General features: G+C 43.5%; 2 protein-coding genes across 4 annotated transcripts in view; both read right to left on the bottom strand.

The window, feature by feature from the left end:
- Positions 1 to 1751: 1751 nt before the first annotated feature.
- LOC130158620 (TLR adapter interacting with SLC15A4 on the lysosome-like) lies at positions 1752 to 7772 on the bottom strand. 3 transcript variants are annotated; one of them, XM_056359392.1, is made up of 3 exons: positions 6572 to 7772; positions 5308 to 5369; positions 1752 to 3442 (listed from the first exon to the last, which is right to left on the bottom strand). In XM_056359392.1, the coding sequence occupies exons 1-3, from the start codon at positions 6583 to 6585 to the stop codon at positions 2475 to 2477; spliced, it is 1044 nt and encodes a 347-aa protein (XP_056215367.1). In that variant the 5' UTR covers positions 6586 to 7772; the 3' UTR covers positions 1752 to 2474. The 3 variants fall into 3 exon arrangements, with proteins under 3 accessions (XP_056215367.1, XP_056215368.1, XP_056215366.1); XM_056359393.1 differs by having other exon boundaries at positions 5308 to 5366; XM_056359391.1 differs by having other exon boundaries at positions 5308 to 7770.
- Positions 7773 to 9810: 2038 nt separating this feature from the next.
- Positions 9811 to 26354, bottom strand: part of SH3BGRL (SH3 domain binding glutamate rich protein like) — a 37630-nt gene continuing 21086 nt past the window's right edge. The window contains exons 2-4 of the mRNA XM_056359394.1: positions 21320 to 21505; positions 17976 to 18056; positions 9811 to 13768 (exon numbers count right to left, since the gene is read on the bottom strand). Coding sequence (XP_056215369.1) covers positions 13736 to 13768; positions 17976 to 18056; positions 21320 to 21505 — 300 coding nt within the window. The 3' untranslated portion in view covers positions 9811 to 13735. The remainder of the gene's footprint in view (positions 13769 to 17975; positions 18057 to 21319; positions 21506 to 26354) is intronic.

Here is a 26354-nt window from a genome sequence, read left to right as displayed (position 1 = left end):
GAAGGCTGCCTGCCAAAGTAACCCATTGAAAGCTGGGCACTCAAGATGACAAAGAGCAGGAATAGGATTTTTAAAGGCAGAGAAAAGCATACGCAGCTTTCAAGACAGTTCAAGAGAAGCAAAGCGCCCATCTTCCTACAGCTCCCAGATGAAAGTGTATAAAAAGCGGGGAAACACCCCAAAACCAGGGGTGTTTGCTCCGCTCAGACGCTGCATTGGCTCGACGCTTAGACAGGCTCACTCACCACCACCCATCAGGCTGAGCAGCCTCGTTGGCCAGCTGGTTTCTGTTTGATTTCAGACCTTCGAGGTTTGACCTCAAACTTCAGCACACATACCACACTAAACCCACGTGCTGCCACCCCAGCGTGTGTTAAACGTTACGTACATAGATTCATTGAGCTGTGCGCTTAAGTTCCACCCATCCCAAACGACATTGCAAGGCATCAGGAAAGGTTAAAAAAAATAAAAAATCTTTAAGATACCCAAAAGTTTTGTAGTTCCCTTTCCAGTATGCACAGTGCTGTATTTAGCAGGCTGTTTGACAACACGTGCTGTGACGCACACAGCGGCGGTCGCACCCTCCTCCTCCAAAAGCCCCAGCCACCAAGGTGCAGCCTTTACACAGGTACAGCTGACTACGGGTCCACTTCGCCTTTCCTCTGCAAATTTCCTTCTCTGTATAGGCCAAAACAGACACAATTTTAACCCAAAGCCCCATCACACAGTTCCTATTACAGTAAATACAACTAATTCATAAGCTAAATTACTTGAATAAAGAGCTTCCAGGTGAATCCCTTGTGAATTCCTGTCTTCTCAATGTTCTGAGGCATTCTTTCAAGCCTACGGATATTTTAATTGTAAATGCCAGCTCAGAGATTATTTTTAAAAATGCCCAACAACTTAAGATGCTGGATTTAAACAAACAAAGAAAAAAAGCAAAATAAGCCATCAAAACCCCAACAACTTTGATCTCTTCAAAGGACTGATTGGATGCCAAGGGCCTTCATTTACAAACATGTAAAAAATTGCATTTGATGAATTATTACCTAGAGATCACCAGATCCTTTGCATTCTCTTAAGAGGGTTGACAAACATGTAAAAAAATGCGTATTATGCATCAGAGGTTAAAAGATGCGTCTCAAAGGCAAGGAAGGTTCGGGTTTACGTTAGCTGTTTCGGAGCAAGCTTCCCCAAGCAGCTCTGCTTTACACCGTGTCCCATACCTGTGCCTTGAGGGGCATCAGGACCCAGGCAGAATGATGTCACTGGCATGCCAGCGTGCATTTGGGAAGCTTACACTTATAGAAACAGTTTGTTGCTAGATTTTGGATTGGGATTTCACAATTGCAAACTCAGAACTGCAGGCATGTCAAACTACTCAGTCACAGTGGAAGGGAAGAGGTTTCCTTACCAGAAGAAAGCTTCTGCAGACCAGGTAGCAGCCTAAGTAATTCATCATTTTACACTGGTGACAGAGTGATTAATTTCCAGTTGAAATACTGAGAATTAACAGAAAAGCAAGACAATGAGTTTGAAAGCAATTTAACAAAGTTTCCATATCAAAATCTGCATTTAAGTTTCCAAACCAAGGTGAAGAAAGCTTGCACTGGCTTTTCAGGAATGTTGCAGTTGTCTTAGCTTGCTGAGGCTGCAGGTGCTTCACTTCCAAGGAAATAAAAGCAGAGTCCATTTACTAAAAATGCAAATAGAACATAAACCAGCAATGTACTGACAGAAAACCGTGCAGATTTCATTGAAAAGGTCAGGATTTATTTAAAAGAAAAACATTTATTACAGAAAATTAAGTACTTTCACAATGTTGATCAACAATTTCACCTTGATTTTCATGGTAGCATACTCCACCTATGCAGTACAAACATACCTATGCAACAATATCGGCATCTGCACTCATGTGCCATGTTGATATATTTCCTGTGTGTGATAATATATACATAATAATCCAGAGTCCTGAACACCTCCATCTGCTGACAAGATTTTCAAACCAAAGAAACATTTTTTCAGCCACTGTGATCAAGCTTTTCAAGGAACAAAATCTGAACCCGAATATCCAAAACTTGGCCTTCAACTCTATAGCCCAAAGTCCAAAATAGACAACGTGACTCTCACTGGCTGGCTCAGTCTCACAGAGCAAAGTTTTACCAGCACGTCTTGATTGATTTGTCTTGCAGAAATAAATCCGATGATACATGACTACAATTAGTAAGCCAAGGGTCCTAGGAGAAGGACATTAAAATATGGCTGACTAGCATTTTTGAGATAAATTCATTTCAAATTCTTTATTAGAAGAAAAGAAGAGACCTGTACTTCCTTTGCTAACAAAGCATGGTTTAAGCCTTAATATATTTATTTGAAAAAGTCTGTAGTGTGTAAATGTTTTCATTTCCCAACCTAATCCTTAGAGTGAAATATTCATTCCTAACCACATTCATCTCTTCAGCTAAGTACATCAGTCACGATGTAAACTGCATCCTGCCACTCTTTTTCATGCATGCTGGGTTTGAGATCTGTAAGCTTGGAGTACTAAATTCAGAGCTATTTCTATGGGTAGTGTGCAAACTAAACAAAGCTAAAGAGTGCAAGAGCACTTCTCTGGCTTTTGACGTCTCTATACTCTGCTCCTGTGATATCTGAAAGCTTAACTGATACACGTTATTCCGTATCAAACTGGAAGTGAGGAGGTTTGTTACAGAACCACACCTGGTCAAGTTCTCTTCAAAAAACTGTTTATAGAGCTCTGCCACTTTTGTTTCCATGTACTTGTTGAGCACGGAGTTTGAAAGAGGCTCCTCACAGAGAATGATACTCCTATCTCCAGCTTCATCTCCACACAGAGATTTTATATTGGGCCTTTCGGGATGCTCACACAGAGGGGACGGCCCCAGAGGAATATCTATGGACAGCAGAACAGGGCCATCGGGAAGTTCATCACACACATGGTCCAAAACACAACCTGAATCACACGTATGGCCCCCCACACGGTCTCCCCCAATATGTAAGTCAGGATAGTTTTGATAAATACTGTTGCATGACCAGGATCTGTACAAGTCCATCTGCTCAGTATTTTGCTCTCTTTTGGGGATATGTAAAGCTGGCGATACAGTTCCTTTAACAAGTGTTTTCTGATCTTTTGGAGGTGCCTCTTGTATGGATCTCCGCTGAGGACCACCCCTGTGTTCCATTTTGCTACCCCTAGCAGAGATCTCACTCTGCTTCTCACATCCATCAGCAAAGCCTTTAATTTTTGGTTTATCTACAAGTTTCTGTCTCCAAATTCCCTCTTCAACCTTTCTGGATGCATGAGATCTGCGAGGTTTATCTTGATGACAGCTTTCTTTATAGATGAGGCTGGTTAAGATGCCTTCTGCCAGCATGACGACAAGCGTGAGCAACAGTCTAATCACCAGAGTTCCATGTGGTCCTGTGAGCGAAGGACAGGCAGGCAGAGTATCTCAAACATATTTGGACAAAGAGGAATAATAATAAAAAATGAACAACGCACCTTTCATATTTTAGAGAAAAAGGAAAATTAGTCTTTATTTTCTACAATTTTAACCTCTATACCATGTCAACAAAAGTAATTCCGAAGACACAGAAAGGGCATTAACCCGGTTTTTCATCTGTAGTATCACTTCTGTTCCTAAGTATCTCTTCTGCATTGTGGCTAGTTGAAAAGCTACAAAAATCAGCAAGATTAGTTTACTTGTCTATATCACTACCAACAGTTGCAAATCAAGATTTTCCATTGAAAGACAACAATTTCTAAGAGCCAAAGAGGTGACACAGGAAGGAAATCAAGATCAAATTCAGACTTAGAGGTTGATTCTGAATTGGCCTGAGCCCTCCTGCAAGGTGCCAAGGATCTTCAAAAGATGCCAATAGTTCTTCAGGCCTAATAAAACTGCATCCAAAATGCAATTCACATACACAAATGATTTTAGAGTTCCTCTTAATGATGATTTTTAAAGATATAGTTAGTTTGTCTTCCCTAATAGTGAAGTGATGAGTAGTATGTTTCTGTATCTACAGGCTCCACAGTTACACTAAATGCACATGAGTAATTAAAGGCTAGCCAATATGTCTCAAAATAATCTGCTACAGTTAATTATTCCTTAACATTCCTTTTCAATTTGCTTACTGTTAAAATCAATGGGAATCTTTCCCTTCAGAGCCAAGTCCAACCTAGACTCTCTAAGGAAAAGATCATCACCACTCCTCTTACGGAGGAATGGGAAAGGTCAACACAAGAAAACCTCTCTGTTCTTCAAATGACTTTTTAATCTCTTCATAATCTCTGAAGTACCTTCACACACCTCTCATGGTTTGGAACAGGGGAGGCAAGGGATGAGGCAGTTTTACTGAAGAGTACATCATAATTCTCCCAAACAACTTGATGTACTGACACGCTGTTTGAAATTCACCAGAAACGCCGCTTATATCAGGGACAACTAAGGCTCAATACTTTTCACAGTGCTGGCAATTCACATCAGTAGTAATGCCATGCCAGTCACTAGATAGTTCTGTGCACAAACGAAACCACTGCAAATTTAATACGATATCTGATATATAACCAGAAAGATCCTCCTCACTCAACTCATTTGCTTCTATCAGCAACCAAACCATATACTCTGGCTTATTTGTTTTGCAACAAAACTTGATGCACAGGGTCATTTATTTTTAATCCCAGTTCTAAAACTCCAATTACTCGAGAGATGGAATTTCTCGACTTCTCTTCTAAATTTACACATTGCCACAGTACAACCGTTTGGTTTTTTTCTTTTTCGGGGTTTTTTTTGTAGCTTGAATGGCACTGTTCCCTCCCTGAAGCTGAAGGTAACACTGAAATTGCGGTATGTTTGCAAGGGAGACCAAAGCAGACAAGAAAGGCAGTACACCATGCCCTGCCTGTTACATTAGCATAACTGTTTCTCTACAGAATCATTTACATATGTAAAAAGCAGGACAACATTTTCTTAAGCATTTAAGGCATTTAGGAAATCAAGTGCCGTTTTCAAAAGAGACAACAGTACTTGGCAGTCTCAGTCTTGCTGAACCTCAATGGAATTTGCAATGCTGCATGCCTCATTTGCTTCTGAAAAGCAGGACACAGGTACCTAGACCCTTACATGCTAAATAATTTTGCTTTGAAAATGCTCATAGTGCTAGTGTAGAGCTAAAACGTGGCAGTCTTAGCAAAACTGCTGTCTTTAAAAAAAATTAAATAGTGTCTGCATTCTGGAACAAAGCATAAGAATTTTTTTAAAGGCACAAAAAGCTCAGACTTACCGATCCTAGTCGGGTGAGAGAGGCAGATAATCACATAGCCCAGAACTCTCCTACTACAGCTGCTGTAAGAGAATAGATTCTTACATACTCTTTCTTTACTGCTGTCTATGTGGAAAAAAACCTTCCATACGCATGATTTAGTTCCCCATTTTTTCCCTTCTAAAACAGAAGTGATCCCACTGGAAAAGCGAGTGGTTTTTGAATACAAAGTGACACTAGATCTAAAAGAGGATGTTAAAAAAAAAAAAGAAGAGATGTTTCCGATTGTGGTGCAACGCTGATGAGTTGCTAACTGCCATAATGTCATTTAAAACCAACAAAGACTACTAAAGGATCAGAGTGCCTGTACTTTGCCAGGCTGTTCAAAACTGAAACAATTCCTCTAAACATTTCCATCTACAGAAGTTCAGTTTTGTTCTAATATCCACCTGACTTACAGAGGCGATGTTATTTACATAATTTCCCCTTTTGAAACAATAAGTTAAATTAATAGTCTTGTGACCTTCTTCTGATGGGGAAGCAGTTGACAACTTTGTTTCATCAAGATTTTGATGAAATATCATTTGTCTAGAAAACACAAATACGAGAATCTGCCTCTGAAAGCAGTAGCAATCAGACAGCTGTGGATGATCACTTTTTTTTTTTGCTCATTGACCAAAGCCACTTTCTCTGGGCTCAGAAATTAACTCCATCTCAATGGCACGTCAGACATGCCCCCATGGCATTGCTAGCGTGTCCTTCTCCCACAAGCTGAGGCTGAGCTACTGCACTGAGCCACACCACTCCCCCAGCACCAGATCCAGTCTACAGTTTGAAGACTTTCTGTTGATGCCTTTCTAAATTTCCTTATTTGCAGATGAAAAAATAAATAATTCAGAAGCTGAATCTCAACCAAGTACTGGACAAAAGATCTTAAAGAGACACCATTTAATGTAGTGATATGAGCAAGACACAAATGCAAAATAAAACTAGAGTGCAAAGATAACATTACAACAACATTCTGATTGCAACCCATCGTGCAACATGTTTTGGCAATTAAATAATGATGAGTCTTAGAAATGAATTAATGTAAGGTTTGATATAACTATGACCACATAGGTCTAATGAAGTCTCTAAAATTATTCCTCTTCCCTACTTATCACCTGTATTTCACAAAAAAGACTTCTGGTTTTACAGAGCCAGAATGAAAGCCATTTTTAGTCCCGCTGAATTTGTATAAAACTGATTTCATATTTAAAAGTTGTTTAAAATTATTTTTGATCACCTCACACCATTCATTTCTTCTGCATGCTAGATGGGGCTGTGACTTCAACAGAGTACTCCTGCCCCAGTCTTGGAGGGCAGGAAACAGGATGGTTCAAATTCCATGTAGTTTTAAATCTTGCCTCCATCACTGAGCTTGTAATTAGTGCCAGCTGTGGTGGTGTTTTCTGCGAGGTAGTTTCAACAAAACACAAAAGTAACAGAGAGCGGGAGAGGAAGAAATCAAATTAGGTAATTAGTCTTGAGTGATTAAAAACAAGTCACCTTTCATCTCAGTTGTACTTAGGTGTCAAATGCATCAATATGCAAGGAAATGAATGCATTTCTATCAATAAGATCTTGCCAATGTGTTTCTGTTAGTAAGATCTTACCAAAAATAAATAGAAATATTACAAAAATAAAACCAGAGCAAGGCAGAACCAAAGTAATTTCAGAAGCTGGAAACAGACTGCAGCCAGTCAGCAAGACAAGCACGTCTGAATCCCGAGGCTGAACTTAAAGGAGAATGTATAAAGGAAAAAAAAATATTTGACTGCATCATTCATGTATAGGGAAAAAATTAATATAGCAGTGCGTATTACCACACGCACTTGTCACATTTCTGAAATACAGCAGCATGTGCGCAACGCCCCTGACTTCGGCCCTGACACGGTGTTTGATGCACGTGTGGCGGTGAAGCAGCAGCTGCTGACGGTCGCTGTTCCCCAGCACAGCTGTTGCAAGGCTTTGCCACTCGCAGCAGCAGGACTCCATTCCAACAGCCCCGAGCTCCCCGCAGCCCATACGCCCCGGCACAGCGGCTCCCGGGCGCGTCCCGGACACGCGCCCGCCCCACCGCCGCTCCTCGGCGCCGCCTCCCGCGCCCGATGCACGGAGCGCAGCCCCGGCCCCGCCCGGCCGCACCGCGGGCCTGCGCCGCCACCTGCCGGCACCCACGGCCTTTCGGCCGGCCGCCGCTCCGGGGGGCCGCAGTGCTTCGTGAACACAGCGCAGCCCAGCCCCCCACACCGCGGCGGGCGGGCGGCACGGCGGGGCCGCGGGGAGCCAAGGCCGCGGGGAGGCGGGTCCGGAGCGCCTCCCCCGGGCCGCACAGCTGCGGCGGGCCCCGGCGCCGAGGGGAGGGCGGCGGCCCGCGCTCGGCGAGGCCGCCGCCGGGAGAACGCTGCGGAGAGGAGTGGGAGAGCGGCGCTCCCGGCGGCGGGGCCGCCCCCGCACGCCTCACGGTAACGGAACAGGCCGCCCGCGCCCACCGCACTCCCGCCGTGCCGCCCCAGCGCCGGGGGAGGGCGGGTCTTCACGCTGACTGACAGGAGGAGCGGCCAATCGGGAAGGCGGGGCCCAGTCGCTGTATGGCGGTTCGTTGCCGCCGCAGCAACGCCCCGAGGCGGCGGCCGGTGGGGGGACGCGGCCGCCATGACGGTCTGTTCCCCCGGCGGGGCCGCGGGGGGCGGCGAAGCCCCGGCCGCTCGGCCCAGCCCGAACCCCGGCACGGCAGGGGAGGCCGCAGGCACTCGGGGCTGGGCGCCACCGAGCAGCGGGGCGAGTTCCCCGGCCTGCGGGCGGGTGACGGCCCGGGCCCCGCAGCCGGAGGCGGTGGGAAGGGCGGCCCCGGCGGACGTGAATCCGGGTTTAATGCCGGTGCCTGGTCCAGTTCTGTTTGCATAACGACAAATAACCTGCCCTGCCTGCTGGGAGCGGGCTCGAAAAGGGATTGGAGTGAGAGGGGAATTGTACTGCAGTTGACGTTATATTAATGATGTTGCTGGCTGTGGGTTTTTTTAAAGGATTTCGAGACGTTACACCAAGTGACTGAAAATGGAAGTCTCAAAGTTCCTGAAGATGCCTTCAATAAACCAACCTGAGAGAAGGGATTACTGTAGATAGAACCAATTCTGATACTCCACAAATGCAGCATACTACACGTATTTTACACGGAATACTCATTATTTACAGCAACAGTGCTCACCACCTGTACCAAGAGTGATTACTTCATCGCTTTAAGCTTTTAGAATCCTATTGCATTTTCCAGAGTTTTTCCAAAAGTTTACTAACAGTTCAAAATTGTTACTGATAGAAAAGTTCATTATTAACAATTTTGAAATCTAAAACATTCTACCAAGATCACATAATTTAGACAAATCACAGACTACTTCTGTGGGAAGCTCAGTACAAGTAATTTGAGTGGGATTATTTTGTGTAGGTACAAATTCAGGTGCGTTTCATGGATCTTTTTTTTTTTTCTACACTAAGTGTAATCCATTTCCAGAACAAGCGCAGATGCTGTCATGATCCCGGTGACAAAGGGGAAAAGAAAGTAACATGGAAGAAATGCAGTGCCAGTACTCGGATCAGAAACGGGCTGTATGGATGGGAGCAACGAGTACATGCCTTCATTTTCTGCTTTCCCCTTGAACCAGCTCGACATCAGAGGCTGGGGAGATGCAAACACAGAATACCTCTCTAGGCAGTATTGTGCAGGCTCTCCCACTGTTGTATTTGCATCACACAAAAAATCCTGAAAAAGCAAGAATGGCAAAAAGGAAAACGCTAAGTCAGGAAACGTTAATGGCTTGGTCCCAGGTAATGAGCTGTCTCGAGTTTCTTTTTAAATTGGCTATTAAAATTCTCTTACCATAATGGGGAAAACACAGGAGAGATCTGGTCTGGTAAAAGTTCTTAACACAGGTTACCGATCAATCTGAATCTATTATTACATTGATAGATTTAAATTAGTCCAAAAAAAATTACGTTGTGCTTCGCAAGTCTTATTTTTTTTTATTTCTCGAACTGTGTGCCTGAGTGCACAGGACTGGCCAATACTTTTTTCTAATGTTAAAAAAATAAACCCGAACAGAAAACCAAGCCACAGAACAGATCTTTACTTACAGCGTGTGTGTGTATATATATGTATACACACACACATAATACACACAACCTCCTACCAGCAATCGAGGTGCTCAAGAGCGACTTGTTACCTGCTTGTGCTGACTGCAACTGTACCTCACGGTAACACATTCTGGGCATTGTGAAGGTAACTGAGCTGCCCTGCTGAACGAAGAGTCTTCAGTAAGGGGCTAGCAGGCACCCATCTCCACTATGCACACCTCCAATTTGTATTGCAAGACACTTCTCGTATTTGAAATCCACGCAACAGGAGCTGAACGATACAATCAGACTTTACAGAATGTTCCATGTCATATTGATTAAGAATATTAAACAAGAAATTAATGAAATCCCACATTAGTTGGTAGAAAAGTTTATTACAGTGCACACCATTGTAAACTGAAACAGCAAGTAAACATATGCGCACACGTGGTTTGTTTTTCAAACAGATTTCTGAAAAGTATTTGTTTTGAGCTTTACATTAATGAATAACAAATTGGGCTTTTTAAGACTTTTTTTTTATAAACAGGAAAACCAGAGATTTTTCTGAGTTATACAAGTGAAGTGCATATACAAGGAAAGTAAATGGGATTACCCGTGATTTAGAAATGGCATTAAAAGCCCTTTTCCCTATCTTACATTATGGACCATTTTTTAAGACACTAAAGAAGGGCAATTAAGCATGAGAGACAAGCCACAAACACCATTAGATGACATCGGTGTAACTGACAGTTCTCGGTTGTGCTTGAGGTGGTCAGAGAGAAAAAAGTTGATCCTATAAATGGCAAAACAAGCAGCTTTTTTGAAACCACTCTTTAAAGAATTAAGGTATTGGTTTCCTTCAGAGGATGTGAATTGAAGTCTGGGATTTGGGCAAGTCAATCCTAGTGCAGTTTAGGAGCTGCGGATGCACCTTCCGTGGCTCTACAGATGTAGGTGGTGCAAAGCTTAAAAAGAATGCACCTGGCTGGATCTACCAGGCAAATAGAGGTAAAAGTGAATAGTTTTAGTTAAAAAATTTTTCCTACACTGCCCTCCGGCAACACAGATACTAAATAACATAGTTTCCCCGCTGTGAGCATAAAGCTAATTAATTACGCATTGCAAAAAAAGCAACTGAGACTGTTTGGCAAGCTCTGCAGGCATGGGGCGAAGCCGATTTGCCCTGTCCACTTTCAGTTTGTACCTGCCTTGGGGCAAGAGCAGGAAAAACGGGTTAATTAGGGAGTGTAGTCAGCGCTCTCCCAAAACCCCCAAAACCTCCAATGACTATTTTGGGTAGGTGTATCTGATGTAATCAACACCCATTAGTTGCAACAGGTGAGAGATCCAACCCAAGAGAGTTCACATGCAGCAGCAGCAGATGCATTATGTTCGCTCTGTTGAATAGATCCTGTACTTTTAAAAAAATTTTCATTTGAAAACTCCGTTCAACTTAGGGGACCACCTCAAACCATGAACAAAACATGCAAACAAGTAAATCATGTCAGAAAGCACTCTAAAACAGTTTTATTGGAATGATAAAGGAATGGTTAATATACAGGTTAAATCCTCAATGCCTGCCTTCTACATGTGGGGGGGGGGGGGGGGGGGGGCGCGGAGAACAAAAAAAGAACAAACTCAGTTCTTGTGCCCATCATTAAACTAACACAGGTATAGGAAACAGAAAACCAGCATATAGGCAACAGATTCCTAGCACTCCTAAATTCATGCAAGATATCCGCATCAAAATGAAAGGTTTACAAGCAGTCCCACAACAAAGAGCTACTTTCGGTGTTTTTCAGTTTGTGTCGGTGCCTTGTTCCCCAGACAAAGAAATAATTCAGTCTGTCTCAACAGAGCTTTCTTAGGAATGCTGATACAGTTTGAACGCTACCATATGGCAAGGGGGGAGACCAGATGAGGGAAGTGACTCTGCTTTCTTAAACTGGGCAATTTTCTTGACCATCAGAAACAGAGATTGACATAGTTTCAGAATGTTTTGGGTCGCTGAACTGACAGAATTTGGCAGCAACTTTCAATTACAGCTGCTCCAAAATAATTACTGTAATTCACAAAGCTTACACCATACTTTCCTTACACAGGAAACGCAGCAAATTGGCATGAGTATAGCGACCTGTGTGTCAAATTCCAATTTCTTCGCAAGACTTCACTTAGTATTCTTACTTTCTCAAAAATTTGACCACTAGTTTAGACACAGAGAAAGACAAAGCCAATATTAAGAAAGAAAAATCACCTCGTCTGGGAAAGACTAAATCAGAACAAACAACAAAAACCAGACAATGGATTTAAAACGTAACTTAGCTTCCATCCCCAAAAGATCTTACAAATAAATTTCACAAAATTGCAGTAATTACTGATAAAGCCTGTTAATGAAAAAGCACAAATGCATGTGTTAAATCTTGAAGGTAAGGCAACAGTAATCTATCCCTTGTGGTACTGCGCTGGCTTTTGTAAGCACAAGCCTCAAACTGACTCCCAGGCTCCCAAATCAGCAAAGATAAAACATCAATTAAATGTAATTTTAAGGAATTTGGCTCCGTGCTTGATCCTGCTTTCTTGGACGTCTGTGACTGTTTCATCACAAGCTGTGTAGAAGCAGAGCTGCTCTCCTACCAAAGCAACTAGTTGCATTTCTTTTCTAACAAATGTTGACAAAATCATCAGTTATAGTGAACAAAAGTGGAGCAAAAGCCCCTAAGAAATGTTGGCGAGGGAAGCACTTGATTACTGCACTTTGGAACACTTTTGTAAACATAAGTTTTTACTTTTATCCGCTTCCTAATTTCAGCCTGCAAAACTATGAACTGTAATCTGTTTCAGAAAGTATTTAAAAAGCTCTGTATACATTTTACAGCATCAGTGTAAAATAACCAAACAGCAATGATGCGTTGCAGGCTTTCTCTGATCTGTACCACCTGCTTCTGTTGTCATAAAGCAAAAAAAAAGCAAGATATGTATGCACAGAGCTATTAGAATGATCCTTTAACTATAGCAAGAACTAATTATCTTTCTTACTGTGTTTTGATGCTTTTGGGGAATAAGTACATTATGTGGTGCAAACTCATTTTAAATGACCCACACACTTTTAAAACCTTTTTCTTACCCTTCAGAGCACTTGCAGTTATTTTTATTTTTGTAGAATATAGCCAAGAAATACATGCTATCTCACAAGCACTGGGGGAACCGACAGGTTAATATTGCACGTGGTAAATTCACCAATACAAGACATTTTAATAGATTTGCAATTCCTGTAACAGCTTCATGATATGGCAATAACAATGGAAAAAAAGTTTTTAAGCCTTAAGAAGTCTTGCTTAATTACAATAGTTCTCACTATTCAAACGTTTCCTCATTTGAAAAAAATGCTGTATGAATCTAATGACTACTTGAACATGCAGTAATATGCCTAATGCTATAAGCAGTGTGAACTGGTATTTTTGCAGAGAAATACATTAAAGGCTTTCACCCTTATACAGGTAAGGAAATGCCATTTCTGGCCGTTTTGGCTTATTTGCAACGTTGCCTGGGAATTAGCGCATATGTGGCTGAATCTTGCACACAGACAGGTCACTGAGTCATGCATAGGCAGCTGGGTGATGAACTTGCCAATGCAAAGGCTGTCCATTGCTGAAATCCCTTTTTGTCAAGAGCCCACATGGATCACTTAGATGAGAACTACATGGCATTTTTGTTTTAATCATCTGTACAGTGTGTTACAATACAAATCTTAAATATCCATTCTACAAAAGAACAAACACAACTTCCAAAAGTGACTACAATGGCTGTACTACACAATACCACCTACAATTTCATCTGAAACCAGAAAAGACACTGAAGAATTACTGTGTAATTCAGTAACATTTTTGAGGCAACTCAGGCACTGAAGTTAGTATCTGACAAGGGTTTAGATGCTGTTTTCCATATTTTAAATAGTTGGACCTCTAGGTATAACCCCATCTGTATTATTAGTACTAAAATAGTTTCTTTAAGTTTACACAAAATGGACGGATTGCCAAGACAGTTTAAACTACATGGAAATCATTCATGTCTTAATTGCTTCAGTTTCCTATGCTTCCAACTTTGTAATAATACACTCCATGCTCTCTACCTTTATGTTCACATTTTCATCTTGTGTTCAAATCTGTGTTATGTATGGTGAATGCTGCAAGCACCAATCATATGTTAGAAATCACATCTACGTTTCTTGAAGCAGACAATTGTACTATTTTATAAAAAGCTGTGGAAATTCCCTTTACAGAACATTTAAGGCAGTTGAAATTCATGCTTGCTGCTTTGCCAGTGCTTCAGCTTCCTGAAACGGCAGAAGAGAATTACACATATTAGTACTTTATGAGTCTACATATCTGTGTTTGCATATGATGTAACAAAAACTGCAGCAGTATGTGATTAAGAAGTGAGTAGCACTGAACCCAACTCAGTAGAGAGACCTCGCTGCCTGTGATGACATTATAAAACAAGGCCCATACGGTGCTGGCTTTAGCCCCAATTCTGAGCTAGCTCAAGTAGGACCTACAGGAATATTCCAGCCTGTGCCCACAGCCAGTTTTGACCATAAAAGTTTAAAACAAAGGAAGATCAGATGTAACAAGTGATGCCTCATTTCACATTAGGACACAAGAACTATTTAGAGATCAAAGATTATTTAGAGAACTATGGTTAAAAGGAAAATGAATTCTTAATTAATAAAAGCCCCCACATTAAAAAAAAAAAAAAAAAAAAGGTCTCAGCAGAGATGCACTTTACTTTCTGAACCAAACCCTATCAAACAGCCAAAAGCCAGCGTTTTGCTTTTGCCTTCCAGAACAGTGATCAGAGCAGCCTGCCAGTCCTTGGGCAGACGCAGCCCGGAGCCGCTCCAGCACAAGGCCACTGCGTGAGACCTGTCCCGGGCTGGCAGCAGGTCTGTCCTGGCACACGCGTTGCTGAGTAATGTGCCAGCTCCCTGCTGCAGAGGCAAGCGAGCCTGAGCAGGATGTGCTCCCTGGGGAGCTCCTGCCTGCCACCAGCTCCCCATGCCCAGGGCTCCCAACCCACACCTCTTCAAGGTGCCTTCGGCTACATGAAAACATCCCTATGAAGCTTCTGAGACGAAGGAACAGCTAAAGCAGTTAGGCAGACATACCAGATAACCTCTTAACAATTCTCAGGATGTTTCAGAAGGAACATTAAAAAATAACAGCCTGCATTTTGCAGTTTTCTTTTAGCCTTTGTAAGATGGTCACAAACGGGAGCAATGACAACAGAAGAAATACAAAAGGATTTTTTTTCGGAAGATGGTTTCTACAAGTGTACTTGTTACTGAAGATTCATTTATTACCTGTTAGCAGCAACATGGCCTACAAGAAGATGAACAGAGTCCCACTGTAGCACTTCAGGGTGGACAGTTGGTTTATTTTAAAGGAAAAAGTTCAACATCTGCTAAACAACTTTCATATAATGGAGTTGTTTGCTTTTGCGACTGCATAGAAATACTGACAATAAGAGACTCAATAATTGCTAACATAAGCCAGTATGCTAAACAAATAAAAAACAAGAGGAGGAAGGACTAAGAAGGGAATTTCCCAGAAGCCTGTGAGACTTGTAAAAGAGGGGACACAGAGGGTGACCGCAGCCTGCAGGGCAGGAAGTACCATGCATATCTCCCTTATCTTAGACATGGTGGATCACTCTGGTTTTCCTGGCTATCTGCCCAAGCGCCTCGCATTGTGCTGCCTCTCAACCCAGGGGCGTGGGAACAGCCTCACGCAGACCGCTGGCTCAGGTCTGCTGTGCTCCTGGCCTGCGCTCTGCTTCTCTGGCTGCACGTCGCAGGTCAAAGAGCAGAGCCCGGGGCATCACCACACACCCATGCTGCTCATGTGAGGGCATCCTATCTATTCATGGCAGAAAAGGCAGGGGAAGAACGAAGGAAAGATTAAAAAGAACTAGAAAGCCTGGAAAAAACAAGGATGTTTGATATTCTCTAAAGGACAATGTGATTCTTTGCAAGGTAAGAAAGAGGAGATTGTTCCTTTGGCTTTGTAACAACTCCATTGGGCACTACAGAAGTGACATCCAGCTCTTTTTTTTTTTTTTTTTTTTCCTCCAGAAAATGCAAGACAAGGTACTTGTCTTCAAAACAGGCACTGGTAAGCTGGAGAGGATTCCTGGTATTTCCCTCATCACCAGGGAAATGGGTACAAGTATCTCAAAGAGCATGCGAACCTGTTTGTCTTGAAGGTCAAGCTCAAATTTTTCACTCAAAACCTGAAAATTTCCTTGGGCGTGCTCCTGCACGTTACCTGGGAAAGCCTCAGCTCTTTGGATCTGACACCATCCCTCTTTCAAACTTGTCCTTATTTCTCCCTCGAGGCCCCTCGCTGAGCATGCTCTCAGTCCTTACATCACAGCCTTTAACCCACAAAATCCTCTCCCTTTAAACCCCACCCATACTGCTTGAAGTAGGTATATTTAAGATAAACTGAATGCCACCCTTTCCCTGGGTTTGTCAGTCCAGTTGCACGCTCAGTGCCCAAAGCACAAACCAAACCACCAGGCCCAGTAAACAGTTACTTGCATTTCCCATGCTCACTCCTGAGCCCTTCTTGGTAGCGTTAATACTGGACCTTTGTGTTCAGAGTCAACTATCTTTCCAGATCTCTCCTAATGACATTTAATGGAGGTTTGCTGTTGAGGTCCTCTCTTGCAATCACACACAGGTTGATCCCAGACTCCTTCCATTTTCTGTAGCAGCATACGCAGGCGCAATGTTATTAACGACAATATTATATGCAAGCTGCACGGAGCTATTCTGTAAATACCAATTTCAGCATCTACAAATCAGTTTCTCCTCCTCAGCAGCACGCAATCAGCTTGATTTGACATTGTGTAATTGTGGGACAGATACCAGAAGTCAGACCAACAGCACTGGGTACAAGGTCACTTATGCAAAGCTTATCCTCATCAGCTCAAATGCACCTCCCCAAGTTGCAGCAAGTAATACGGAAATGCAACAGAGAACTGCATTACATTTCTTTTTAAACCTCACCTTAACTTGGGTGAGGACGGACTCCGAGCACCCCTGAGGACAGAATCAGAGCAACTACTAGCCACGCAGACTGCTTCTGCAGTCTGGCAGGTTAAGTAAGCAGGAATGTTTGTAAACATTACAGAGACAGATAACCTGGTTCATTACAGCAGCAACTGCTCCCCAGCACCACTGCACTTCCCAGATCTCGACTGTGAGGGGAAATGCATGAGCTTTCCTGCATCCCATGGTCTCAGGGCTGCTTTCTCACTCCTTGGCTCCATCCTGCATACTCTCGTGCAGTGCCACACAGACATTCCAAGTAACTTTAATAAAGATTAACGTGACTATTGCACTGTGTGCAGCTGGCCTTCGGACACTGGTGACCCATGATACTAGGACACATATCACAGGTTTTGCTCTCTGAAACCCTGTACGAGGCAGAGTTTCACCATTCACACTAGCAGAGCTAATGCTAGAAATTAGTTTGGCTCCCAAATCTGCTTCAGTCTGACCCATAATTTTTACTGCTCACTGCTGGTGGGTCATCATCCACCTTTAAAATTAGGTCTCTTAGTGATGTGCACAGCATGACCTTCAACTCTTACATGAATGAAGTTGAAAGGAAATGGCATGTTTATCCATTGGAACAAGAAATCTGGAATTGACCTGGAGGATCCTGCTGCTGCTAAGTGAAACGTACAAAGCAGGCTTGTCCCATCCTATCAAAATCAAAGGGAGAATTCCAGCCCATTGCATCCACAAAGCAGCAACCCAGTTTGTAATTGGCAAAGGGAAACAAGTCTTCAGATAACAAGCTGGAGATAAAAATTACTCTGAAGCAAGACCACATTCTTTCAAAAACAGTGACTCTGGTTTCAAAGTATTTTCTAGTACAAAAATCTTCAAAACTTCAGATGCATGAAGTTTTTTCACTGAACTGAAATAACTCTTCAGTTTTGTGACAAGTTTTTTCACCTAAATTTCTTGTGCATTCTTCAGTGCAAATACTAACTACTCTTTGACTTATTCCAAGCATGTACAACAAACAAAATAATAAAAAAAATCCAATGGTAACATTAGTAAGAGACAATTATTACTAGTGAATAGCTTGACCCAGATCTTCTTTCCAAAGCTTGACCCAGATCTTCTTTCCAAAGCAACAAAAGCTTTTCCATTAACTTAAAAAGGAGCATCATGGCTCTGCAGTGAGAATACCAAAAAAGCATCTGTACTTGAATTTTTCTGGTAGGAGGAGGGGGTGGAAAACGCCACCAGGGAACACAGCATCCTCCAAATAAACCAGCACGTAACAATGGTGTGTTGCTGCAATGTTAAAGCGTGAAAGTTAGTCTCTGGAGACCGAACATCAGACTAGGAGGTAAGACTGATTGGGGCAGTCAGAGAACACACAAAAGTATCCTACTATAAGCAGAGAAGAACCAGGTGTAAAATACAGGTTGTGTTCCATGTGAGAAATATGCACACCTACCTTTGAACCAGGTGGTGCAGTCAACCCTAAAAATGCATATACTGCATTGTTCTCTCGCGCTTCAAAGAAAGCTTCGTAGTCCTTCAGCATGGGAGTTGGGGTGGGGTGTGGAAACAAAAGAGAGAAGTATGAATTGTCAGAAATAACTGCAGCTCAATTTGGTGTGTTACCCAACCTACACCGAGCAAACTCCTTCCTGCAGCCAAATGCAAAATTCAGCGTGTCACCTCAGGTATTTAACATTAGCACTAATAACCCGTGAACTGTACTGTCTGCAAAGTGACAAGCTGGGAATTTCACTATCTGTAGCAACAAGATGCTGCTGTGAGGTGCTCCCACCTTTCCCAGAGGGACAGCCTCCACAGCAAGGTAGCTGTCACTGGGCTGGCACGGGTGTCCCTCCTGTGGGAACGGGCTGGGCCTGTACCTTGTCATCAGAAACATGTCATCTCCAGATGTCACTGATAACTACTGATTAGTAATGGCAACCATGCAACTATGGACATTAACTCTTAAACCTGTTAAAAGTTAAATTTAAACTTGTAAATGAGAATACACCTTTTCCCATCATGTTTCCCATTAATGATTAGTCTGTGCAAATAAAGGAAATGGGGTAGCACTGTTCATCGTATTCAAGGTGCAATATACTTGCTCTAAATATGCACGCAGCCACTTCCCAGGAAAATTAAGGTAAAAACAATGAAATAATAAAAGAAATACCAATGCTTCCCTCTCTGCCCTTTCTTATATTTGAGGCAGAATGCAGTGCTGTACAGAGTACAAACAACTCAGCTTAGTTGTCTAAGTTAGGAAAAAGCAAGTAAGATGCCAGTGTGGCTCAGCAACAGCAGCTGCCAAACACCAACCAAACGAACCCAGGTTTGTGCAAGTCCACCGCTGTCCGAGTTACTGTACTTCACTCACTCTGATTTCCAAACTCAGCACATATCTGTCCTATGACTTTCCTTCTCTCCCTTTTTAACTGAAGCAACAGTACCAGCTTCCTTTGGCTTTACTGGGGAGTGTTTTGATGCAGGAGTCCTGGCTGAGAAACCCAGGGCAAGGCAGCAGCAGATCAGAGCAGGCTCAGTCTCGGGCTGCAGACAGGGAGGGAGCTGCCATTGAGGGCACACTGCTTCACATGCCCATCTGTCTGGTAGGCAAAAACCCAATAAATAGCCAATGCTGCTTGAAAATAGCAGCGTGTTCAGAGTGGGGCAGCTCTAAGAGGCTGCTGCAGCTGGAACAGAAGAAAGTACAGCGAACAGAGGATTCGAGCTGCCTACAGATCAGTGATGTCAAATTCTTGTTCCATTTGTACACACAACATTCAGGTGCTGGTTTGATAAAAACATGTATGATTATGTTAAATCCTCCCTGAAGCCCTTCTGTTGACGGCACTGGGGCTGCTTGATAACAAAGGGGTTGTTTATCTTGCTAGCACATAGTCCAGCAGTCTGCTTTGTGGCATCTACCAGGAAAGGAATGCCTGTGACTAAGGAGCAGGGCTCATGCCAACTTGCACGGCATCTATAGTTACAGCCTTCCTGCTGTGCACAGGCCAATAAAGTCATTTTGCTCATTCCTCTGCCAGTTATGCTGCATCAGATGAAACAAGCAGGGTAGTTCATGCTTGAGATAGATCAGATAGAAGCATAAAGGGGTTCAAGTGTGTGGGCACAGAACTAACTTTTACCTTCCTGAAAGCTAAACTGTACTAACTTGAATCCAGCTACACAAATTGATTGAACTTTGAAAGTTCAGAGTGACACCAACCAAAATTTTGGGGATGAATAAACCCACAGCAAGAACCAATCTGAAGCATTTGTACTCCTCTCTCCAAAATTACTGTATTCAGAACTGTTGTGGGTTGCAGTTGGGGATACAACAGAAACATCTCTGATAAGCAAGCATCCAGATCTAGGTACATACACAGCTTCTCCTCTTCCTGTCCCACACCACTGCATAGTAAAGCCCCGTTCTGCTGCACAGCTGCAGCAATGCAACAGAAATTTGGCAACGTTTCACTGATAAAGGACAACTGCGCAGGGATCTGCTTGCATCCCTAAAGCTGGGACACACCAAGGGGGAAGGGTGATACTGTTGCAACTGGACATTCTATGGTTACAGAAATATTTGCCTCTTTTTGATTGTTTGTTTTTAAAGAGAGATAACGAAACAGAGATCTTCAACTTTTTGTGACATGCCGCTTCCCACCTTTCAGCTGCAACTATTGATCATTACATTTGTTGCTCCAAATCAACCTTTTTCCAGGTCGCGACGACAGTAAAATTTTGAGAGGCAAGTGGTACATTAGCTCACTGTGGATAATGTTTCAAGTTCTGCTCTTATTACAAGCAAGAAAAATTCCTGGCGCATTGAGAATAATTTCAGTAGCCACTGCATTGCCTTGCAAAGGTCCAGAACTAGCAGGTTATGACTTACAGGCCTTGCAGGACAGAACCAGGCTGCAAAATGACTCAGAAACCAACACAGCACCAGAAGAACGCATGCTGTGAGCTCTTTTCAGAAGATATTAAGTTTTAAAAATAAAATTAACAGTTAATCTAATAATCATTCAAGCATGGCCTGCTGAGTAGAAGTGCTGCAGGGCAACTTACTTTTGATCAAGGATTAAAATAATTACAAGTAGGAATTGTATTTGCAACATGAGTTTTAAACAGTTCAAGGCACTGGAGTAAGTGGACCGCAACAGCCTTCATTTTGCAATCAGTACATTAAAACTGATCCCAAGAAAGATCAGAAAACTGACTTACGATCGTGGTGGACATCACTTCATATAAGCACTTATTCTGGGAGATGAACAGACTACAGAGCAATCTGGGATCCACACATATTGGCAAAGCCCAGGTAGACTGAACAGATCTCTGAACTTGCTACAGGAGACAACGTTGGTGCAACAGTACTGGTTTTCTGTGAAGTGTTAGTTCACAATCATGGTGAACATGAGAATTAAAAAACTCTGTAAACTTTCGGAGCCAAAAGAGGAGGAAAAAACCCAAAGGGGGGAAAAAAAAAAAGTATCTACACTGCAAGGTGGTGGTAGGCTCAGTCCAGTACACAGCACAGTGATCTGAGAATCAGGAAGTCCAAATTTTAATCTCTCCTCTATGGCAGAACTAGAATATTCAAGAACCAATTGTTATTAAAAGATCAAGAGGAGGGGAAAATGTCTAACACCTTCCACACCCTTCACGGTTTGCACACTTGAACGTAGAGCTGGCCAGGTCCTTCCCCGCTGATTACAGCAGCAAAGCACAGGCTATGGCAGGGAGTTAGAGGACTGAGAGGAGGAGAAATGGAGACCTGAAGCCACCGCTTACCCCGAGGTACCGGCTGTCATTGAAGAGCCGGGGCGGCAGGGGGTTCCCACTTGCGGGCCGGCTGTCTTCAGGGACGTTCTCACGCATCCATTTCCGATTCTCCTCGTTGGCGGCAATATCCTTTTCCTCAAATTCAATTTTGTTGGCTTCCAAGAAACCTAACACATCTTGTTGCTGCTTTTTAATCTGTCACAAAAGAGGCAGGAGGGGAGAGAAAGCAAACAAAATCAGTCAAACCATTTTTTCCACTGCTGATTATGCAATTCCAGGGTTCAATACAGAAACAAGGGGGTACAAAACAGGTTGAAAATGGAAGTGGTAAGAAACTTCTTAGAACAAATACGTATCTTCTAAAGAGCCATATCTGAGCCTTGACTTGCCTCCTATATAACTGAATAGGCTGAAGTCTAAAGACACTATCAGCATACACATGAGTGTTGTGAACCTTAAAGGTCTCCAACCACAAGCAAAGGTGCGAGTAGCCACCTTGCAGAGGCTATGGTGGTTGGGCTTCAGAGTTAACTCAGGGGAATGTTGTTTTTTAAGTGAAGTTTGCTGGCAGGACATCTGAGATACAACCTGCTTCCTTCACGTCTCTGGAAGCACAGTCTCAACCCACCCTTCTCAGAGTCCAGGTTTTTGTCCCCCCCCCCCACCTAGGCTGTGCACCTCACTGCAGGGACTTCCTGACAGGGGTCTCTGAGTTGTTCACAGCAAGATCCCACAGCAATTTTGGCTCATGTTTCTTTGCACTAAAAAATCCCCCTCTTCTGCTACATTCCAGGTTTCAGCAGCGGCAGGTATGGTTTCTGGAGAGCTGTGACCCTGCACTCCCTGTCCTCATTCATCTCCAGAAGTCTCAGGGAGTGACTGCACAGGCCGGATGAGATCTCACACCTGATGCTGCCCATCCTCTGCATACTCACACAGCAACCAAGTGGAAAGCAGGGCCTATGGGGCAAAAACTGCTGGCTTTTTACAGGAAAGGTGGTTTTCATTACTGTCCTATATGAATTACAGACTTCCTGATACGGCGATGTTCTGCTTACGGTCTGTTCTTCCTCTGCATGACTTTTCCACCATAGAGGAAATTATAACCATGCACATCCTGGCAAACAATTAAAAATGAGATTTGATGGGAAATTTGTTCCCTTCAAATTATTCCCTTCAGTACAAAACCAGTCCAAGGCCCGGCTTTAACCTGATCAGCTCAGTCCAACAAAAGCAGCACTTCATACAGATGTGGCATTGCTGCTAATTCAGGTCAGCCAGCAGCCTCCCCGAGCAGCCTCTCCATATAGGGTGAAGGGAAAGCACGCAGCTCCGGCGGCACGGCACGGCACAGCACGGGCACCCAGCCACGGAGAGCTAAATGTGGTGCCTGCGGCCCCGCACGGAACGGGAGCTGCAGGGAGGGCGAGAGGTCCCGCGTAGGAAAAATGCTACTACGGGACAAAACCGGCAAGGGTGCAGTTTGGGAGAGCAGCATGTGGCATCTCCAGAGCAACCCAGGAGAGCAGCGTGTGGCATCTCCGAGGCGGAGACCGCCATGCCTCGGCAGCCGTTACCCATCCACTGCCTTGCCGTGGAGCAGCTGCTCCGGAGCCATCCCTGCTGCCTGTGCGACAATCCAGGATAGGGGAACCGGCCCAGGTGAAACTAGGACTGGGGTAGCGTAGGGTGTTTTTTAAAAACCTGCATAGCTAGATCTTCTGCATCCAGCTCAGTGTAGTGCAAAGGGGACCAGCCCTGCCCTCCTGACAGAGGAAAAACATGCTCCCAGCTTCAGCGGAGAAGCCACCTGGCCAGGGCTGCGAGAGCCAACTTAAGTCTGGCCAACACATCAGCAGAGGAGCTGCTAAACTCCATAAGTGAGTACTCTTGTACCCTCAAATATAAGAATATTGCTGGGCATTAGCCAATTTTCATCACGGCTAAAAATAAAAATGGACAACTTGATACCACTCTAAGGAAATAATTCATGTTACAGTCTGTATAGAAAAACATTTCTCAGCAGACTCTAATCTACTGGTAAGAGATTTCTTCGCTTGCTTTTATTTTAATAACAGGGGTCACAGCAGGAGGCAACAGTCAGGGCAAGTTTTTCTACATCATGCCATACAGCTCAGAGGTTAAAAAAAGGCAAGCACTTCCTTCATGAATTATTCTGTAGGACTAAAGTAAGGGAAAGATCTTTGTAATTGTAAACTCCTCTGTCAGTGGTTGTGGGTATGTCATAGGCCACAAGTAGTCAGTATCTAAGGCAACATACTGAACTGGTAATAAACAGATATTTTTTTTCCCCAAACTAGTAACATTTTAATTAACCTTTTCCCACCATTTGTAAATGCCAGATCCAACTAGTTTTCATCAGTCTCACTCCAAAATCTGCTGCTTAGTGAAAACACACTTTGAGATGTCCCAGAATTTTCAAGAAAAAAATAACACCAAGTTTTAACCCAATCTGCTATCAAACTACACGCTCTGCCATGTAAAACAAGAGCTCTAAGTTTGACAGCAATTAGCATTTTGATCTCCTGACAAGTCTCTTTAGTTTTTAAATCAATTTTACTATTCAACTGCCTCCTAGCCATAAAGACATCCTCACATTCCTCACAGCATCTCAGCTCAGGCTTACAGTGCAACCCCTCCACAGGCAGACTCCCCTATCCACTCCTTTCGTGCAGCACTCAGTATGACAGGGCTGTACTACCTCAGCCATTCAGATGCTTCTTCAACAGGAAGAAAATGCCTCTGGCTATCCTATGTTGCCATTATTTCATACGATGAACTTAAACAGAGTTTTCCTCTTACACATACATATGCAAAACATCTCTCTGTACACTGCCACATTGCCTGTTTTGCTCTATTTTTGCTCGTTCTCCCAGCTTCATGAAGCAAGGATAGTCTGGGTTGTTTTTTCAGCTACAGGTAGCACAACCAGATCCCAAGTTCACGACCGCAGCTCCAAAGGGCTATCACAGCAGATAACCCTCTCTGCTTGTTTAGGAAGAGCTAGCAAGCTGGAAATATATTTTTTTCTGCTAGAGAAGGCACTGCATGGAAGGCAAGCATGACAGCTTGGTCTCTGTGCTGTTCTCAGCCCATCTGTGGTCAAAGGAGGTAATTCTCTGAAGAACTTTAAAGAAAAGCAACGAGCTGGTGTTGATGCATAAGTAATATTAGTTTGAAATCCTAGTTTTCAGGCCAAAGGAAAAAAAAACAAGTTGGAAGATTAAAGAGATGATGTCTTCCCCCCAGCTCCTCAGACAAGTCTTCTGACCACAGTGACAAGCACTTACACAAGAGTGTTAAATGCTCCAGCAAAACACGGCACCGATCACTGGGCTGAACAGACACCGAGCTGCCAGACTGCATTATTTTATGGGATTTTATTTAGAAAACTTCTGTTAATCTCAGGCAGCAGAATACCACTGGGAGGGAAGTGCCTAAAATAGAGCAAGAGACGGCTGGCTGCTGCTTCAGGGGATTTTGTCTTAATCAAAAGGGCATACGCTGTCCTCAGGACAAGAGCCTGGAAGATGGTTCCTGCTGCCCATGTTTGGTAAGGAGCGAGGAACCCTTCTTCAGGATGCGCCTGTCAACATGCAGCACTTGCTTCCCAAAAAACCCTCTCCCAGCTACCAAAGCAGGCATGGACACCGGCCAGCGCCCTCCCTGATACTGCACCTTGTCCTACGCCAACAACTATCATATCTACGGCTATTTTGGCCTGTTAGCTGTAGCTAACCACAGTTTGCAACCATGAAAATCCTTGTTTACAGCAAGTGCTTGCAACACATTTTGCAGGGCAGAGTGTGCCAGTGGAGAGCTGGGAACATGTGTGCAGCCAGCACAGGAGCTGGGGTGCCGAGAGCAACACTGCTGAGGCCGGGTGGTCCTGAGGCTTGGGGACCAGCACTGGTGAGGCAGGACTTGTGGATAGACACAAAAGCACAAGAACAACAGAGAAATCAAGGACAGGCATGGGTAGACAACGACAAGGAAGGAAAGAGGCTACAGGCAGGAGCAGATGGAAGAAGCAAAATGGATAGATGGAGACAGGGGTGAAATCCCAGGGGTGGAGGTAGGATGGAGCCAGAGGGACAGAAGAACGGTTGGGGTGGGGAGCAGCACAATCAGTTCTGCCAAGAGGAAGGGCCGCATCCTGCTGGAGCTCACTGCTACCCTGCTTGGGGAAACAAGTATGCTCTCACGAAAGCCAGTTTTGCTCACAGATGGCTTTACCCCCACCCCAGAAACACACACCTGGTTTCTCAGCCTGAACACACTGACTTACACTTCTCTCTCAAGCCATTCCGGGGGGAAAACAGCTAAAAATACCCAAGTGGAAACATTATACTTTTTGCTGATGTTCCTAAGATAATGTTAAAAGGGAAGCTTTAACCAAATGAATCTATTTCCACTTTGTTTTGCCTTTCAATGTCTGTTCCAGAGACAGAAATAGCTTTATGGTAAGTTATTGGTGGTTAAGCGAAGTCTCACCACCAAGCTGTACTCTTCTGCATGCAGAATCTGCATGAGCAACATCAGAAGCTGATGCTTCCAGATTTTTTTTTTTGTAAGATATCCTTCTGTTTTAAGATTCTCTTCCTTTCTAGTTATAAGCTGATCATAAAACATGAAGCTTTCAACAGAGCATGTGTACAGAATAACATTATGAAAATGAGCAGTTTAGAGTTATGAACAAGTATTGTCCCTCAATTGAATGTACATCAGAAGTTTAATTTGCATCAGTGAATGATGTCAGTAATGCAAGAGAAACTGCGTCAAAGCTGCCAAGAGTAAAAACAGGTGACATTTTCCAAGGAATCACAGTCCATCAAAAATGAAGCTTTCAACCCTAAGTGGGCAGAAAAACTTCCCAGAAAATGCTGGAAACATTTTAGACTCAAGATTTTTTCTCTCCTCCAAATCTTTACTCATTACAAAAAAACCCCAACCAACCAAACAAAAAAAACTCAACTAAAAGATAACAAACAGAACGGAGGCAGGGGGTGATGCTGCAGGACCT

The sequence above is a fragment of the Falco biarmicus genome, chromosome 14 (assembly GCF_023638135.1).
Source record: "Falco biarmicus isolate bFalBia1 chromosome 14, bFalBia1.pri, whole genome shotgun sequence".
Lineage (NCBI taxonomy): Eukaryota > Metazoa > Chordata > Aves > Falconiformes > Falconidae > Falco > Falco biarmicus.
This window is presented reverse-complemented; position numbering and strand designations above follow the sequence as displayed.

Bases quoted from the DNA above. Each gene is read 5' to 3' on its own strand.
- LOC130158620 (XM_056359391.1), bottom strand. From the start codon at position 5,614: ATGACATTATGGCAGTTAGCAACTCATCAGCGTTGCACCACAATCGGA. The intron at 3,443-5,307 runs GTAAGTCTGAGC...CTTCGCTCACAG, and splicing joins CTCTCACCCGACTAGGATCG to GACCACATGGAACTCTGGTG.